The sequence below is a fragment of the Lepidochelys kempii genome, chromosome 14, assembly GCF_965140285.1.
Source record: "Lepidochelys kempii isolate rLepKem1 chromosome 14, rLepKem1.hap1, whole genome shotgun sequence".
In the NCBI taxonomy this organism is placed as follows: domain Eukaryota; kingdom Metazoa; phylum Chordata; order Testudines; family Cheloniidae; genus Lepidochelys; species Lepidochelys kempii.
Genome location: NC_136393.1, coordinates 29040855 through 29058094, shown reverse-complemented (window position 1 = coordinate 29058094; position 17240 = coordinate 29040855). Strand labels below are relative to the sequence as shown.

At 47.6% G+C, this 17240-nt stretch overlaps 1 protein-coding gene across 1 annotated transcript in view; it reads left to right on the top strand.

Moving 5' to 3' along the window:
• The window catches only part of LOC140898206 (uncharacterized), a 46157-nt gene extending 34013 nt beyond the window's left edge, over positions 1-12144 (top strand). Inside the window, exons 7-8 of the mRNA XM_073311694.2 lie at positions 3689-3695; positions 7677-12144. Coding sequence (XP_073167795.1) covers positions 3689-3695; positions 7677-9110 — 1441 coding nt within the window. The 3' untranslated portion in view covers positions 9111-12144. The remainder of the gene's footprint in view (positions 1-3688; positions 3696-7676) is intronic.
• Positions 12145-17240: the final 5096 nt, after the last annotated feature.

Below are 17240 nucleotides of genomic sequence, written 5' to 3'. Positions count from 1 at the left end.
CGGCTGCTGCTGGGGACCCCGGAGCCCTGGCTGCAGCCGGGAGAGGGGAATCTCCAGCAGTAACATTCCCGCTGCTCCCAGGAGCCTCTCCCGGTGCAGAGACCCCAGCTTGTCCAGGACCCCCCTTCCCAGGCCCCAGGCCCTGCTCCCAGGGAGGGCACCGCTTGGAGGGAAGGTAAGAGAGACCTGCCCATCCCCCCAGGGAGCGGTGCCCCCCGGTGCCAGGCTGCTCCCAGCGGGGCTGGCTGCGATTCCCTGCCCTGGGCCCGGGGAAGCTGCCGCCAGCTCCCGGTGTTTGCGGGGCGGGTGAAGCCAGCGCGCGCCGTGGGGAGGGCTGGGACAGCGACACGTGGGAGGATAAAGGGGGGTGGGAGCCGGAAGGGGGCTGAAGTGGGGCAGGGGGGGATTGAGGCATGAAATGGGATGTGTGAGGGGTAGGAGGGGGCTGAACAGGGATGCAGGGGGCGGGATGGGAGTAGGGGGCAGTGGTTGCGTTGCAGGGAGGATGAGGCAATGCCGGAGAGTCAGGGGGCGGGAGGAGGATCCTGGAGCGGGTGGGAACAGGGGTGGGATAGAAGGAAAATGGTGCGGGGGGGGCAGTGAGAAGGGGAGAAAGTGGGGGGGTGAGACTTGGGGGGCTGGAGGGAGAATGGCGGTGCAAGCGGAGACTGGCTGGGGAATGGGGAGAGAGGCTAGTGATAAAGGAGAGCGATCGTGAGAGATACAATGGCAGCTCCCTCACCGCATCGTGCGGGGGGCTGCCCTACCCATCAGCCAGCTGGGGATTTTGTTTTCAGAGGAAATGGTCACGCTGGCGGGGGAGCAGGGGACTAACCCCTAAGGGCTCCAAAGTTACAAGGCAGATAGCCCCACAGAACTGGCCCCCAACAGACACACTCTTTCACTATTTTCTTAAGCCAAACTCACGATTTCTGGTCTCTGGCTCCTGACTGGGACCGTCTGGGGTGGCAGGATGGACCAGGGCCCCTCTTGGATTTCTGAGCAGGATTTATGGCTCAGAGTCACCGCCAGAACAGCAGGGGTAGATCCCAGTGAGCTAATGAGATCAGCCTGGGACTGCTGGAGGAGAGTGGGGTACTCAGTCGTCAGCTGCTGCCACCAGAGGGAGGAGAGGCTAGTGTCTGCCTCTCTCTGGCCTGAAGAAGCTATGTTGACTGTTCTCCAGCATATAATGTTTATATATGTTTCTGATATTTATGTTCGTTACTATAGATTCAACCAAGTCAACTGAATTTAGTCTTACTGGCCTGTAATTGCAAGGATTGCCTCTGGAGATTACCTTAGGTATCGTCCAGTCTTCTGGTACAGATGCTGATTTTAGCAAACTATTACATACCACAGTTAGTAGTTCTGCCATTTCATATTTAATACAGTGTTACTGAAGCTGTGTCAGTCCCAGGATACAAGTCCCAGATACAAGGTGGGTCAGATAATATCTTTTATTGGACCAATTTCACCTTGAATGGTCTCTTGAAATATGTGTTATCTACTAATGCTAAACAATCTGTTCCATTTTGTATTTAGCTATGACACTCTGAGTACATTTCCCAGACCTGAAGAAGAGCTCTGTGTAGCTCAAATGAGTATCTCTTTCCCCAGCAGAAGTTGGTCCAGTAAATATATTACCTTGCCCACCTTGTCTCTCTCAAGACATCTAGACAGACTTGTGTGTAGTTCTGGGGAGGAGCCGGTGGTGGTGGTACATGTAGGTACCAATTACATAGGGAAGGACAGGAAAAAGGTCCTGGAGGCCAAATTCAGGCTGCTAGGTAAGAGATTGAAGTCCAGGACTTCCATAGTAGTGTTCTCTGAAATGCTTCCAGTTCCATGCACAGGGCCAGTTAGACAGGTAGAACTGCAGGGTCTCAATACGTGGATGAGACAATGGTGTAGGGAGGAGGGGTTTAGATTTATTAGGAAGTGGGGGACCTTTTGGGAAAGGGGGAACCTATACAGGAAGGATGGGCTCCACCTAAACCAAAATGGAACCAGATTGCTGGCACTTACAATTAAAAAGGTCATAGAGCAGTTTTTAAACCAAGAGCTAGGGGAAAGCTGACAGGTGCGGAGGAGCATGTGGTTCAGACAGAGACATCACTTAGGGGAGGATCTATAAATGGAAATTCCCTATGTCCTAGTAAGGAGGAGAGGATGGAAGATGATACAATATGGGAAGGATCAGATGAGAAACAGTCAAATGAAAAAAAAGTCCCATTCAATTACACCACATCATGGCAGACAGCTAGAAAGTGACAATTATTTTGTTTATATGCAAACGCTAGAAGTCTCAATAATAAGATGGGTGAACTTGAGTGTCTGGTATTAAATGAGGATATTGATACAGTAGGTATCACAGAAACTTGGTGGAATGAAGATAATCAATGGGACACAGTAATACCAGGGTACAAAATATATCAGAATATCAGAACAGGTTGTGCTAGTGGGGCAGTGGCATTATATGTGAAAGAAAGCGTAGAATCAAACGAAGTAAAAATCTTAAATGAACCAAACTATACCACAGAATCAAGTAATTCCATGCTTGAACAACAAGAATATAGCAGTAGGGACCACCTGACCAGGATGGCGATAGTGACTGTGAAATGCTCAGGGAGATAAGAGAGGTTATAAACATAAAAAACTCAATAATAATGACAGGTTTCAGAGTAGCAGCCGTGTTAGTGTGTATTCGCAAAAAGAAAAGGAGTACTTGAGACTTAGAGACTAACAAATTTATTTGAGCATAAGCTTTCGTGAGCTACAGCTCACTTCATCGGATGCAATAATAATGGGGGATTTCAACTATCCCCATATTGACTGGGTACATGTCACCTCAGGACGGGATTCAGAGATAAAGTTTCTTGACACCTTAAATAACTAATTCTTGGAGCAGCTAGTCCTGGAACCCACAAGAGGAGAGGCAATTCTTGATGCAGTCGTCAGTGGAGCAGGTCCAAGAGGTGAATATAGCTGGACCTCTTAGTAATAGTGACCATAATATAATTAAATTTAACATCTCTGTGCGGGGGAAAACACCACAAGCAGCCCAACATGATAGCATTTAATTTCAAAAAGGGGAACTATACAAAAAATGAGGAAGTTAGTTAAACAGAAATAAAAGATACGTGCCACAAGTCAAATCTCTGAAAGCTGCATTGAAACCCTTTAAAAAACACCATAATAGAGGCTCAACTTAAATGCACCCCAAATTTAAAAGACACAATAAAAAGTGCCACAATGGCTAAACAACAAAGTAAAAGAAGAAGTGAGAGGCTAAAAGACATCCTTTAAAAAGTGGAAGTTAAATCCTATTGAGGAAAATAGAAAGGAGTATGAATTCTGGCAAATGAAGTGTAAAAATATAATTAGGAAGGCCAAAAAAGGCCAAACATAGGGTCAGGTAGAGAGGAGGAAAGATCTGAAAAACCCACTGGGACTTGCTCAGGCTAAGGCCTGATTTGTGAACAGGCCCATTGGGAGGTAAACATTCCCCCATTTCTAAAACAGGAACATCCCTCCCTCCCACCAGACAGGGCTGGGAAAACAGACCAGAGTTCCCCACCAAGAGTCTAGGCAGAGACTGCGGGGGAATACAAAGGAAAGGTGCTGGGATTCCTGTCCCTGTCCCCTACCCAAAGCTCTGCTTCCCACATCAGCCTGTGCCTCATAGGTTTGTGGTAAATTAGAAGACTCTGCCCTCCTCTGTCTGCTGGGAGGGACACGGAGCTCTCACTTTCTTGCCAACCCCTGAAGCTTTCTGGCTGCTCTAGCAGAATCTCACCCCCATCCTGCTCAATCTGTTCCTCCTCCCCCCCACTGAGCTAGCTTGCTTTCTTCCTTCCTTCCCATGAATAGTGGGATTGTGACTGTGGCAGCAGGTGCTGAGTAGGGAACATTTGTTGTTTCAGATGCCGGTGACTTTCGAGGATGTGGCTGTGTATTTCACCAAGGGGCAGGGGGCCCTGCTGGACCCCAGTCAGAGAGCCCTGTACAGGGAAGTCATGAAGGAGAATTACGAGAATGTGACCTCACTGGGTAAGGCTTTCCTGGCCTCTCTGTTATTAGAAGCCATGGGGTCTTGCATTTCCAAATCTGTCAGGTACATCTTTGGTGAGATAGACTGGAGGTGAACGAACCCTATAATCCACAGCTGCTATGTGAGAGAGACTTTCAATGAGATAGGGATGTCAAAACCTAATGGACATTCTATCTCATCCCTACCCCTCCAGCTTTCAAGGGGGCAGAAGTCATATATTGTTTTGTCTGGATTATTTCTCAGGCACACACAGAATCCCTGTGTGACTGGTTCCTCCTGGGGTGCTACCTGGAACTGGGGTACCACTGAGCCCTCTGACCCACAAGGCCTGGGCTCCCTCTCACACTGTGCTACTGTGAGAAGTTGTAGACCCACTCCTGGTCCCACACTTCCACCAGCGTCCACGCAGGCAGGGACACACCCCGCTGCAGTTACATGCAGGCTCTCTGTCCAACCCCTGCATGAACCAACAACAGAAATGCTACAACCAGGATAACTCCCAGCTCCCCAGACATGCACCCCTCTGGACTATGAACCCAAAATTATACCATATTGTGCTGCACAGGGAATTGTACAACATAAGGTCACAGCGTTCGCCTCCCCCCTCAGTGTGGGGAGGAAATGCAACAAACTTGTGTTAAATCAAGCTGAGATTTTTTTCCCAAGACACTTCACTTAAAGGCACACTGGATTTAGATTAAAACGTAAAACAAGTTTATTAACTACAAAAGATAGATTTTAAGGGATTATACGTGATAGCAAACAGATCAAAGCAGATTACCTAGCAAATAAACGAAACACAAACTAAGCTTAATATACTAAATACGTTGGATATGAACATGGGTGCCAGGTTTGTATAATTTTTGGTGGTGCCCAAGCAGAGCCGTCCGGTCCACAGGATGGACCGGGGCAATTGCCCCGCGTCCTGTGCTTTGGGAGGCCCCGTACTTCGGGGGGACGCAGGGTCCAGGGCAGCCTGGGGAGCTAGCGGGGAGCCTGGCACCAGCAGCAACGAGCACGGCCAGGCAGGTCTGCATCTGCAAGCAGGCACCCTGCCTCAGGTGCAGCTCCCATTGACCGTTGCGGGGGAGGAGGAAGGCAAAGGAGGAGGTTGTAGGAAGCAGGAGAGGCAGTGGGGGAGGGGAGCTGTCTGGCACAAAGGGGGGGCTCTCTGGAGAGGGGTGACGGGGGCATGGGTCTTTAGGGGGAGCACAGGGTTGTGTGGGTCTCTGTGGGGTGGGGAGGAGTGATGGACGGAGCCACTGCAGCCTGTGTCTGCTCTGCAGGGGTGGGGTTGCTATAGCCCTGCCAGGAAACCCCCTCTGTACTCTGTATTTTATGCCAGCTCCGGGGTGCCCATTGCTGCTCCTTTCCCCCACCCCCAGCTCTATCTGTCTCTCCCCACAACCCCCCGGCTGTGTCTGTCTGACAGTGACAGACTCCTGCTGCTCTCTCTCTGCCCGGGGCTAAGAGCCACTGTCTGTGGCTCCCTCCCCCTCCCTGCTGTGGAGGTGCGGCCAGGCAGCTCTGGCGCCGCCCCCAGCAGCTCCTGTTGGCTGGGTCAGCGCTGAGGGAGGAGGAGGGACGGAGGCAGCATGTGGGGCTGCCCTGCCTCTGCTGGGACTCTCCGCACAGGGGACGGGGGGAGCTGCCTGTGGGGAGGCAGGGGAAAGTGAGGTGAGAGTGCCCCGTGTTGCTGACCCATGGTGAGGGGACCCCCAAAGGACAAGGCCTGGGGCCCAAACATTGGTGGAGCCGGGCCCACCATCATGAATATTGATGGAGCATGGGCACAGCGAGCCCATATAACTCGTTACCTATGGATATGAATTAGCAGATTCTCACCCTAAATGATGGTACAGGCAGACTTGTAGATTCTTAAGGCACAAGCTGCATTAGCTGTACAGCTTGTGTTTCTCAGGTCTTCATACACAAGCTAGAAATCCCTTTAGCCTGGATCCAGCACTTCCCCCAGTTCAATCTTTGTTCCTCAGGGGTTTCCAGGAGACTTCTTGTATGGGGAGTGCAGAACAGATGAATTCACTCCCTGCCTTATATAGCTTTAGCATACGGTGGAAACCCTTTGTTTCAAAACTTGGTTCCCAGACTGGTTTGTGGACAAATACTGACATCCCAAGATGGAGTACAGAGACATGTGGTCTGGTCACATGTCCTTGTAGAGTTATAGCAGCCATTGCTTACTGGCTGGCCAAAATGCCCACAGGAAGGTTAAGCTATTCCATGGTCCATTGTCTTTGCTGATGGACCATCAGCCTCGCATGGCTTTTTCATTGTTGTACCTGAAAGGCTGGCTGTGGGTGTTTTCCAGAGCAAGCCCATTTGAATTACAGATTCCTAGTCAATAATCAATACTTCAGATTCAAAAATGATACATGCATACAAATTGGATATTCATACTCAGCAAATCATAACTTTTCCAATGACATCTTACATGACCCATCTTGCAAAAAAAGAATATTAATTACGCTATAATTATATCATAATAATATCACTATGAAGAATATGCGGTGCAGTGTCACACCCTCTTCACCTCCTTTCTTGGGACTAGCTTCAGCCATGAGGAGGGGTCTGGGCGCTGCAGGTTTAGAAATAGACAGGGGGTTAACTCTAGACCTGTGTGTGTGTCAGCAAGGCCCGGAGAGTGCACAGATCCTGCAAACTCCTATTGAGGGTGTAACAATTCCTCTCACCTCCCCAGACAAGGGGATTCAATGTTGAACCCCAAGGGGGTTCAATGACGATGTTCCTGTCCTCTTGGATTCCATGTTCCCCCAGCACAGCACAGGCACAGGTTCAACTCCAGGAATGTCCTTCGTGATAAATACTCTCCCTATTCTCCATGCACCCTGATCTTGTCTCTTTTCACCCCCTGAGCAGGATTTCCCATTCCCAAACCTGACCTGATCACCCGGCTGGAACGATGGGAAGAGCCGTGGGTACCCGATCTCCAGACCTGCCAGGAAAGGGAGATTCTGAGAGATACCCACATAGGTAAGGAGTTGGTGAAACTGACACAGAAACCATCTGGCGATTGAGGAAAAACATTGAGAATCCCAAAAATGTGGTGTCAGTGAACACATCAGTTCTGCCTCATCTCATCCAGGTCAGGGCTGTACTCAATATATATCATTCATGGCTTTCCACCCGTCCTGCTAGCGGCAGGCATTTCCTTCCCTGTGAGTGTTTGGATGGGATGTGGAGGCAGAATCCAATTGTTCAGTCTTTGAAAATTTATTGTGTTGGATTTTCCCTTTCTGCTATACCTCTTTTTCCCCACCATAGACAATGACTCCTGCCCAGATTGTCTCTCTTTCTCCCAGCAGGTGATGAGCAAGAGAGTGAGAAAGAGGAGGAGACTCAACATCAGGAATTTCCTGGGAAAGTGGAACCACAGGGGACCTTTGGGAGAAGAGCTGAAGGGAATTTCTCGCAGTGCTTGGAACAAGGAAAAGCCTCTGGAAATCAGAACTGGTCAGAGAGGCTATTCAGAAAACAGCCTACCAAGAAAGTGGCTGAATCTATTAAATATGTGGGAGGATGCAAGGATCCTGAGGAAACCACAGCCCAGCAGACAAATCACAAGAAAGAGAGATCCAATCAGTGCCTCAAATGTGGGAAACAATTCATTCTGAGATCACACCTTCTTACACATCAGACAATCCATATGGGAGGGAAACCCCATAAATGCTTTGAGTGTGGGAAGAGCTTTAGCCACAGCTCATACCTCACTGCACATTGGAGGACCCACACTGGAGAGAGACCCTATATATGCTTGGACTGTGGGAAAAGCTTCAGTAACAGCTCAAACCTCACTAAACATCGGAGAATCCACACAGGAGAAAGACCATATAAATGCCCAGACTGTGGGAAATGTTTCATTCAGAAGTCAAGCCTTGTTACACATCAGATAACCCACACTGGAGAAAGACCCCATAGGTGCTTAGACTGTGGGAAAAGCTTTAGCCACAGCTCATACCTCATTAGACATTGGGGGACCCACCTGGGAGAGAGACCCTATAAATGTCTCGAGTGTGGGAAAAGTTTCATTCGGAGCTCGCACCTTAGTAGACATCAGAGAATTCATACTGGAGACAAACTTCATCAATGCCTCCACTGTAGGAAAAGTTTCATTGAGAGACCAAACCTTATTAGACATCAGGTAATCCACACAGGAGAGAGCCCCCATAGGTGCTTGGAGTGTGGGAAAAGTTTCACACAGAGATCAGCTCTTGTTACACATCAAGCAATCCACACAGGAGAGAGACCTCATAAGTGCTTGGACTGTGGGAAAAGTTTCATTCAGAGAACAAACCTTATTTCACATCAGACAATACACACAGGAGAGAAACCACATAAATGCTTGGATTGTGGGAAAAGTTTTGCTTACAATTCAGGCCTTATTGTGCATCAGAGAATCCACACAGCAGAGAAGCCCTATAAATGTTTGGACTGTGGAAAAAGTTTCAGTCACAAATCAAATCTTACTAAACATCAGAGAATCCACATGGGAGAAAGGCCATATAAATGCCTGGACTGTGGGAAATGTTTCATTCAGAAATCAAGCCTTGTTATACATCAGACAACCCACACTGGAGAGAGACCCCATAAGTGCTTGGTCTGTGGGAAAAACTTTAGCCACAGCTCATACCTCACTAGACATTGGAGGACCCACACGGAGGAGAGACCCTATAAATGCCTTGAGTGTGGGAAAAGCTTCATTCAGAGCTCACACCTTATTAGACACCAGAAAATTCATACTGGAGATAAACCTGATAAATGCCTCCACTGTGGGAAACGTTTCACTGAGAGAACAAACCTTATTAGACATCAGGCAATCCACACAGGAGAGAGCCCCCATAAATGCTTGGAGTGTGGGAAAAGTTTCAATCAGCGATCAAACCTTATTATACATCAAAGAATCCACACAGGCTATAACCTTCATAAATGCCTTGACTGCGGGAAAAGCTTCAATATGAGCTCAGAGCTTACTAAACATCAGAGAATCCACAAGCGTGAGACCCTAGAAATAGCTTGACTGTGGGAAAAGATTCAATCTGAGTTCATGCATCAGTGAACCATACAACAGAGAGACCTTGAAAGTGGGGGAAGCTTCTATTGGTTGCTCCCATAGTATCAGGCATCAGCAAATCCACACAGGGAAGAAACCTCTGAGACGTTCCCAGGGTGGAAAATGCTCCAAGTGTAAATAACACCATATTAGACTGGTCTAAGCAAACCCAAGGCAGAGGATGGGAAGCCCCAATCAGCCCCATCTCCCTGCTGCAGTCTTGGTTGCTGAGCGAATGGGCCACAGGTGGGGGAAGGAAGAGAGAAAAACTTCCCCAGCTGCTCCCTCGGCCTGGCTGAAGTTTCCCCCTCTCCCATCCTTTCCAGATGGGATTCCCCTTCCATGGAGATTAAGAGAAGGACACTTGGGCTTGGCCCTACCTTCTGTCTAGACACCTTTCCCACCCCCGCATCTTCCACCAGCCCCTGGGCTGGGCTACTCCAATTACCTTGAGCTGTTCCCTGGAACGGGGGTGTCCAGAAAGGCTGGTAACTCCTTCCCTCCCCAAATCCCCCAAGGCACTGGGATCTGTGGGATATTGAGGGACCAGGAGGATCGTTTTGTGCAAGGAACTGGGGATTAAATGTTTGAAGCTTCTGGAACTAGGAAGCAGAGCAAGCTGGGTGCTGGGGCTATTGAATGTTTGAGGATCATGGGTTAAGGAGAGAGGGAGAGCACAGGGGATGGATTTCCACAGGGCTTTTTGTAGGAGGCCCAGAGATCCCACCTCTGCCTCCATAGCATCAGCCTCTGAGGTTCTCTTTATGGTAGGAAATGTGGTCGGGATTAGCCAGCGCATCTCTGTGACCCTCCATCAGATTCCTAGTATAAACTGACCCTGAGCATCTTATCCCCCTGTTAGCAGAGTGATGGCCAGTCCCTGAGTTCCCCTTTTGGGGCCAGATTGTCTCATTCTGGGAAATTCTCACATTAGTTCAGGCCGAGGTGAAAACCATTTATTGTTTGTACATTTTCTACCTTATGGACCAGAATTAACTAGATGTTAAAAAATTGGAGCAGTGACAGTAAATGTTGTTCTAGCTTCTGTGCTATTCGAGGGTGATGGGGTGAGTTGCAGGGATTCCCTCCTTCCCTCATCACTATCACACTCCACCTTTGGCACAGTAACTCTGTCCAAGCAATAGAGAGTTTTATCCTCTCCCCATTCTACCCCTCTATCTCCCAAAGGGTCACTTACCACAGTGGCCTTGGCTCTCCATGCTTAGGAATCACAGTTTGATTTCTATGATCCTAAATCAGACTCCTGAAGGCTGGAGAAGAAAGTGTCACAGACCTGGGAGTGGGCAGGGAAATCCCAGTGACCCTCAAAGCACAGTTTGACCTGTCCAGTCTTATAGCCCTGTTTCCATCTATTGATAAAATTGCTTCTGGGCTTTTTCTAGGCTACTCCAGATCATTTGTAGATGGGAAGTTTGGGTGGGTTTTTTTTTTTGTCTTTCTTTTAGCATAATGATGCTATAACTTTTGTAACTAATACACCCAAATAATGAGGCAAGAAGTAAAGCAGGTTTAGCCACTTCAGAAGAACATGGGTACATTTATTTTCCTGATTTTGAGTCTTAAAAGATTCTCTGAGATTTCAGTTTATGAATGTGAAAGTGTTTTATAGCCCAACATGTATTGTGGGTTTTTCTTTCTTTGTGAAGGCCGTTTGGTCACATACTTAAATATTAGTTTAATTTGACATGATGTAGCTCAGATTTGTTGAAGACTTCATGAGACAAATTATCATTGCCAGAAAAGCCTTTTTAAAAAAAATATTATTTTAACCTGTCTAACCCTTTGTCATGAGATCTTTTGTGTGTTGGAACAATGACAATGATCAATATCTCTCAGCACAAACACTGAAGGTGAGAGCAAGATTCACAGACTGAAACAGGGAAAGAAGTTATTTGCCTTATCCCTGCAGTGATGTGAGAAACAGTCAGGAGGGGGAGAAGGTGGGGGGATCAGAGCTAGGAAGCTGCTGGGTTTGCTCTTCAGAGCCAGACAACTGAGGCTGAGAACTGTGAACTCCCTGCATCAGAGCCAGAGAGAGACAAGAATAGGTCTATGAGTGTCATGTGAAGCTGCCCCTGAACTCTAAAGGGTCATGAATGACACCGCACAAAGAATGATGGGGGCAGGGGGACAGTCTCTCTCGATTGCTGAAATGATGAAGTTGGGTGCAGGCAAGAAGTGAGCTGGGGATGTCAACAGACCTGGCCAGCCTTGAAGCCAGGCTGACCCCAATCATTGAGGCCAGAGAGATATGAGGAGCCCTAAACCTGGCTGGTCATCTGTTAGGATGTCGATATTCAGGCCTGTCTGTAAAGGCCTATACTCTAAGAATTTAGGTGTATTCTTATCACTTAGCTAGTTACAGAGGTATAAAAGAAAGAATCAAAATCACTGTCTCCTGGTGTGAGGGCCTTCTCTCACAGTGACAGTCTGAGGCCCTGTTCTTAGGCTAAGGCCTTTGGCTAAGCAGCAGAGGCAGCCATAAGCTAGGAAGTGAACGGTCACCTCTTCACATTCCAGATTAGTCACACTGAAATAAGGGAATCTGGGGCTATTAGAAAGGTGATCTGATCTATCACCTCCAGAGAAAAGGAAGAGCCTAGAGGATGTAAAAGGAAGTTCAGTTTGATAGTTTTCTGTTAGTTAAGAACTCACTTCACAATAGACACAGCTGGGAAACCCTTATGTCTTTATAGATGTAGTTGTGAAATCCTCACTTCTGTATTGTTTTGTCATTATAGTTCCCACTTTGCTATTGTTTGTCTGTATAATCTGTCTGCTTCTGTAATTGTTCCTGTCTGCTGTATAATTAATTTTGCTGGGTGTAAACTAATTAAGGTGGTGGGATATAATTGGTTACATAATCATGTTACAATATGTTAGGATTGGTTAGTTAAATTTCAGGAAAATGATTGGTTAAGGTATAGCGAAGCAGAACTCAAGTTTTACTATATAGTCTGCAGTCAATCAGGAAGTAAGGGGGGGGGGTGGGCATGTGGGTGTGTGAGATGGGAACAGGGAATGGGGGTAAGAAAATTGGAATCATGTTTTGCTAAAGGGGGAGATGGGAACAGGGAATGGGGGTAAGAAAATTGGAATCATGTTTTGCTAAAGGGGGAGATGGGAATGGGGGTAAGAAAATTGGAATCATGTTTTGCTAAAGGGGGAAATGGGAACAGGGAATGGGAGTAAGGAAGTTGGAATCATGTTTGGCTAAGGACAGGAATGGGAACAGGGACACAGGTGTAAGGCTTTGTGGTGTCAGAGCTGGGAAGGAGGATACTAAGGAAGGAAACTGGAATCATGCTTGCTGGAAGTTCACCCCAATAAACATCGAATTGTTTGCACCTTTGGACTTCGGGTATTGTTGCTCTCTGTTCATGCGAGAAGGACCAGGGAAGTAAGTGGGTGAAGGAATAAGCCCCCTAACACCAGCTGCCAACTAGACATGGAGCCATTGATCACTACCTGTTGAGCCCAACAATTTAGCCAGCTTTCTATCCACCTTATAGTCCATTCATCCAGCCCATACTTCTTTAACTTATTGATCCATCAATGGGTATTAGCCAGGATGGGCAGGGATGGTGTTCCTAGCCTGTTTGGCAGAAGCTGAGAATGGGAGACAGGGCATAGATCACTTGATGATTACCTGTTGTGTTCATTCACCTGGCATTGGCCACTGTTGGAAGACAGGATACTAGGCCAGATGGACCTTTGGTCTGACCCAGTACGGCCATTCTTATGTTCTTATAAAACAAGTTTATTAACTACAGAAACATTTAAGTGATTATAAGTGATAGCAAACAGATCAAAGCAGATTACCTAGCAAATAAACAAAACTGCAAACTAAGCCGAAATTACCAGATAGATAGGATTTGAACTAGCAATATCTCACCCTGACTGATGATACAAGCAGGCTTGCAGATTCTTAAGGCACAAGCTGCATCTGCCTTGCAGCTTGGGCTCCCCTTCCCCGATCCCAGTCCTTTGTCTTCCAGAGCTTCTTTCAGGTGTTGAGTTGTGGGGGAGTGAAGACAAATCATGATGTCACTCCCCACTTTATATAGTCTCTCCATATGGAGGGAACCCTTTGTTTCAAGCTAAGTTCCAGGCCCTGTTCGTGGAAAAACGCAGGTACCAAAATGGAATATAGTGTCATGTAGTCTGCTCACATGCCCTTGCATGTCTTGCTGAGTCATAGCAGCCATTACCCATAGGCTGGTTAAAATGTTCCCCGGTGAGGGCAAACCTTTTCCATGGTCCATTGTCTTTGCTGATGAGCTATTAGCACTGTCTAGCTTTCTCACTGTTGTACCCGAAAGGCAGATACAAAATGGTAAGTGCAGACAAACAGAATAATCATATTCAGCAAATCAAAACAAAACTGAAGCCACAATCCCAAAGAAAGAAAACAAAGTATAGAGCTCTATTTCAAAATATGTGTACACTAAAGATAGGAGATCAGGTGTGGGTGCTTCTTACCCTCCTTGCATCTCTCGATTCCAGCGGTGCCAAGCCAGGATCGGTCACTCAATTCCGCGGAAAGACGAATAAGGGACAAGGCTTAGGGACCCTCTTAGCTGCAGAAGCCTTGGGAGGCTGTCACTTATCTGACCAGCAGATAGATAGTGAAAAGCACTCAAAAATCATGGTGCTGTAGGTCCCATACTTATACCTCTGTACTCCTTTATTCTCTTTCTCCTTTCTTATGCCAAATTGGGGCCGGTCTGTCTGGGCGACGCCAGCTCTCGCAAGAGTAGTTTACACTTGCAAGGGAGAGAAACAATAAGTTTTGACTACTGGACATTCCTTTTATTAGGGTAAATATTTTCCCACCTAGGATGTTGGTGTGTGTGCATCACGCTATTTAGTAGGGGCTAAGAGCCATGTCTGTCACAGCTTCTCTGTCTGCTGGGAGCCTAATCCTTGTATCTGTTCCCAGAGGCACATTGTAGCACCACAACTGTGCTTCTCACAGCTTCAAAGGCTGTGCTGGAATTGATGTTAAGTGCCCTATTGTTTTGGCTCCCTTGTGTTCCCAGCAATGCTGGTCTGAGAGGGGGGGCTGGCTGTCTGGCTACAGATTGGAATAACTGGAGTAATGTTCCTTTTGCACAGAGCCTCAGCTCTTTGGAACCTCTGCAAACACTTGAGCCACGTGTTTAACTCCATCAGCAGGAGTAGCCTTGGATCGCAGTGGGAGGGCTCAGGTGCATATGTGTTTGCAGGATGGACGCTCAGGGCAGTCCCTGATGCCAGGGCAATGGGGATGTGAAGTGCCGCTGTCTGGATTTGGGAGCCTGCCTGCACACCGCACTCACTAGGTGCTGGGTGCATGACTGCAAGGCGCTGGGCCGGGGAAAATCAGCCCTGGGTGGTTATTTTGAGTAGAAAACCAGAGCCACTTCTGGGGTCTTTCAGCTTCTAATGCCCTTTCCCTTCTGCAGCTGGATTTCAGCGTATGATAAAATCCCTCTCAATGCCAAGTCAGTGCCATAAATCACTGGACTGGGTGCAGGAATCAGTAGGCGACGTTCTCTGGCCTGGGTTATGCCAGGGCTCAGACTAAATTATTCTTCCCAAAACTTTTAAAAGCTGAGCCCCCTCCTCAAGGCAAAGAAACCAATCTTGCCCCTCACCCGTCAGCAATGTGTTAGCGACCCCACCCCCCATTTTCTTGTATACATCTTCAAACCCCACCCTTCCCACCATGGCTAGCCCTTCCCCACACTTCAGGAGACGCTGGAGTAGATGATCCTAACCGTCCCCTCTAACCTTAAGACATGAGGGACCCCATCTTGGAGCATCTTAAAAATCACAGTTCCCAGACTCTGAAACAGGGGCTGCTTTGCCGGGCTCACCTTTCTCCCTCCGTCAGGTTGGCCGATGGGGATAATGAGCCTGGAGATCTCATTCCCGCTGCTCTGAGTGGTGACCATGTGCACACGACCCAACACAGCTCTTACTGTGTCCCAGGAACGTCTTCATCTTCTGGGAGCCTCATGGCAGCAGTGGGATGATTTAACGGAGTCCCTTAGTCATGGGGCCTTTCTCTCTTTTTTGTTTCAGAGCCAGCGTCCTGGAATCATCTCCTGGTGCGTGGAGTGGTGGCAGTGGTGGGAGTGCCAGTCTCACTATACGAATGTGGGTTTTGGAAAGGTAGAGGGAAAGTGTTTGCCTACTCGCGACTCGTCTTCAGGAAGCTGCTAACTCATCCCTCCCAGCAGCCTGGAAGTCCGCAGGATTGACAGGAATCTGAGCTCCCCGCAGTGTGTGACAGGGACGGGGACCAGGCCCAGGGAACCAGAAACAGGAATCGAGACCCAGCCCTGGAGAATGGGGAAGGAGACCTGCTAATGGAGGACAGACGCTTGACCCAGGAACCCAGAGAAAGGGATCCATTAGGTGGGGACACGGATGTGGCCCAGGAAACTGGACTAGCATTGCCAATCCTCCAGGATGACCGGGAGTCTGCAAGAATTAAAGATTAATTGTCATGTGATAAAATCTTCAGGAATATGTCCAATTAAAACTGGCAACCCTAAACCGGAGTGGGGGGAGGGACCCATTAAATGGAGACAGACTTGGGCTGGGGAACCAGCTAGAAGAGCTGATCCCTCTTACGATGCCCCTCAGTGGTGGGGACTAGACTAGGCGAAACTTTTCATCTAAATCTATTTTAGCTTCAGCAGTTTGCGAATTCATATCCGGTCTGCTGAATTGTTCACGTCCAGACCCTCCCCCAAGTTCTTAAAAAGTCGAAGCATTTAGTTTAGACACTTTCCAAACAATCCATTTTGATTTTTCAGTTTGAAACAATTTTTTGTTTAAAAATGTCCTTCAGTTTTATTTTAAAAATTCAAAAAGTTACAAATCTTGAATAGTTCCTGTATTTTTTGGGGGTTTTTTTTTAAAAGCTTTTTGGTTCATCAGAAATTTGGAAAAATTTTAGTTTTGTTCAACCTGAAACCAGTTTTTTTCCATCTCTTTTTTTGGAATTGTCAGCGACCAAAAAAATTCTGTTTGCCCAGCTCTTGGGGCGGGTGAGGATTTTAGTGGTTATATTGTGGGTCTCTGAGTCTCCTTGTTGCTCAAAGTTTTCTTACTGTAACAAATTGATTTGAGATGAGGGCAAGATGGGCAAAAGCTTCCTAAAAGTGTGGGGGGGCTGCTGGCACCCAAACTGTGGCCCAGCCCCTGTGCCACCCCTTCTCCTCGAAGTCCGGCCCCCTCAAAACATCCCTTTCCGAAGCCCCCCCTCATGCCGCCTTTCTCCCTGAGCTCCCACTTCACGCTGCCCCTTGCCCCCAAAACACTGCCCCCCTCCCGCTCCCTTCTCTCCCCCTTCATCCAGTCGCTCACACTTATGGCCAGTGAAAACTGGTGGGCCCTGGTCTCCCCTGTTCCAGCACCCCTGGATGAGAGTGGGAGAGGATGAAGAACTCCTTTCAAATAAAACTCCCCCCACCTCAAAAAAGCACAATTTGCCACCAACAACAAAAAAAGGGGCAGTCACGCTGTGTTGTGTGTTACATTCCCGTCCTGGGGCGGTTTATGTCTTTGAGAATGTGAACCCTGTAGGCCTGGGTGTTTCTCTGCGTAATGTGACCTCAGTGCTCCTCACGAGAGCCATTGTTGTAAATGTTTCAGGAGCAGACATATTTATCATTCATGGACAGACAGACATTTATTCATAATTAGAACTGGTCAAAAATAGCAGGGGTGGAGAGGGTCATGAAAATGGAAGAAGAAACCAATTCCCCCCGGCCCCATATTCTTCAAACTTATTTGCAAATGTTTATAATGATCAAATTTCTGTTTAGTTTTGGTGGGAAAAACTCCATGTTCTCTCTCAAGTGGGCAGGGAAATCCAAAATGTTTTTTTTAAAAAGGGAACTCTTTTCAAATGATCAAAGTAATCCAAAGTGGCATTTTTAGTTCAAAGGTTGCATTGTGAGGGTAAAACTGTTTTGAACCAGCTCTATTACTGTATAACAAGATGAGTTTATTTTTCATGATGCATTGTTTGGGCCACGTTCCACGTGGTATTTCAGTTTTTGCACCACTCTTCTCTTC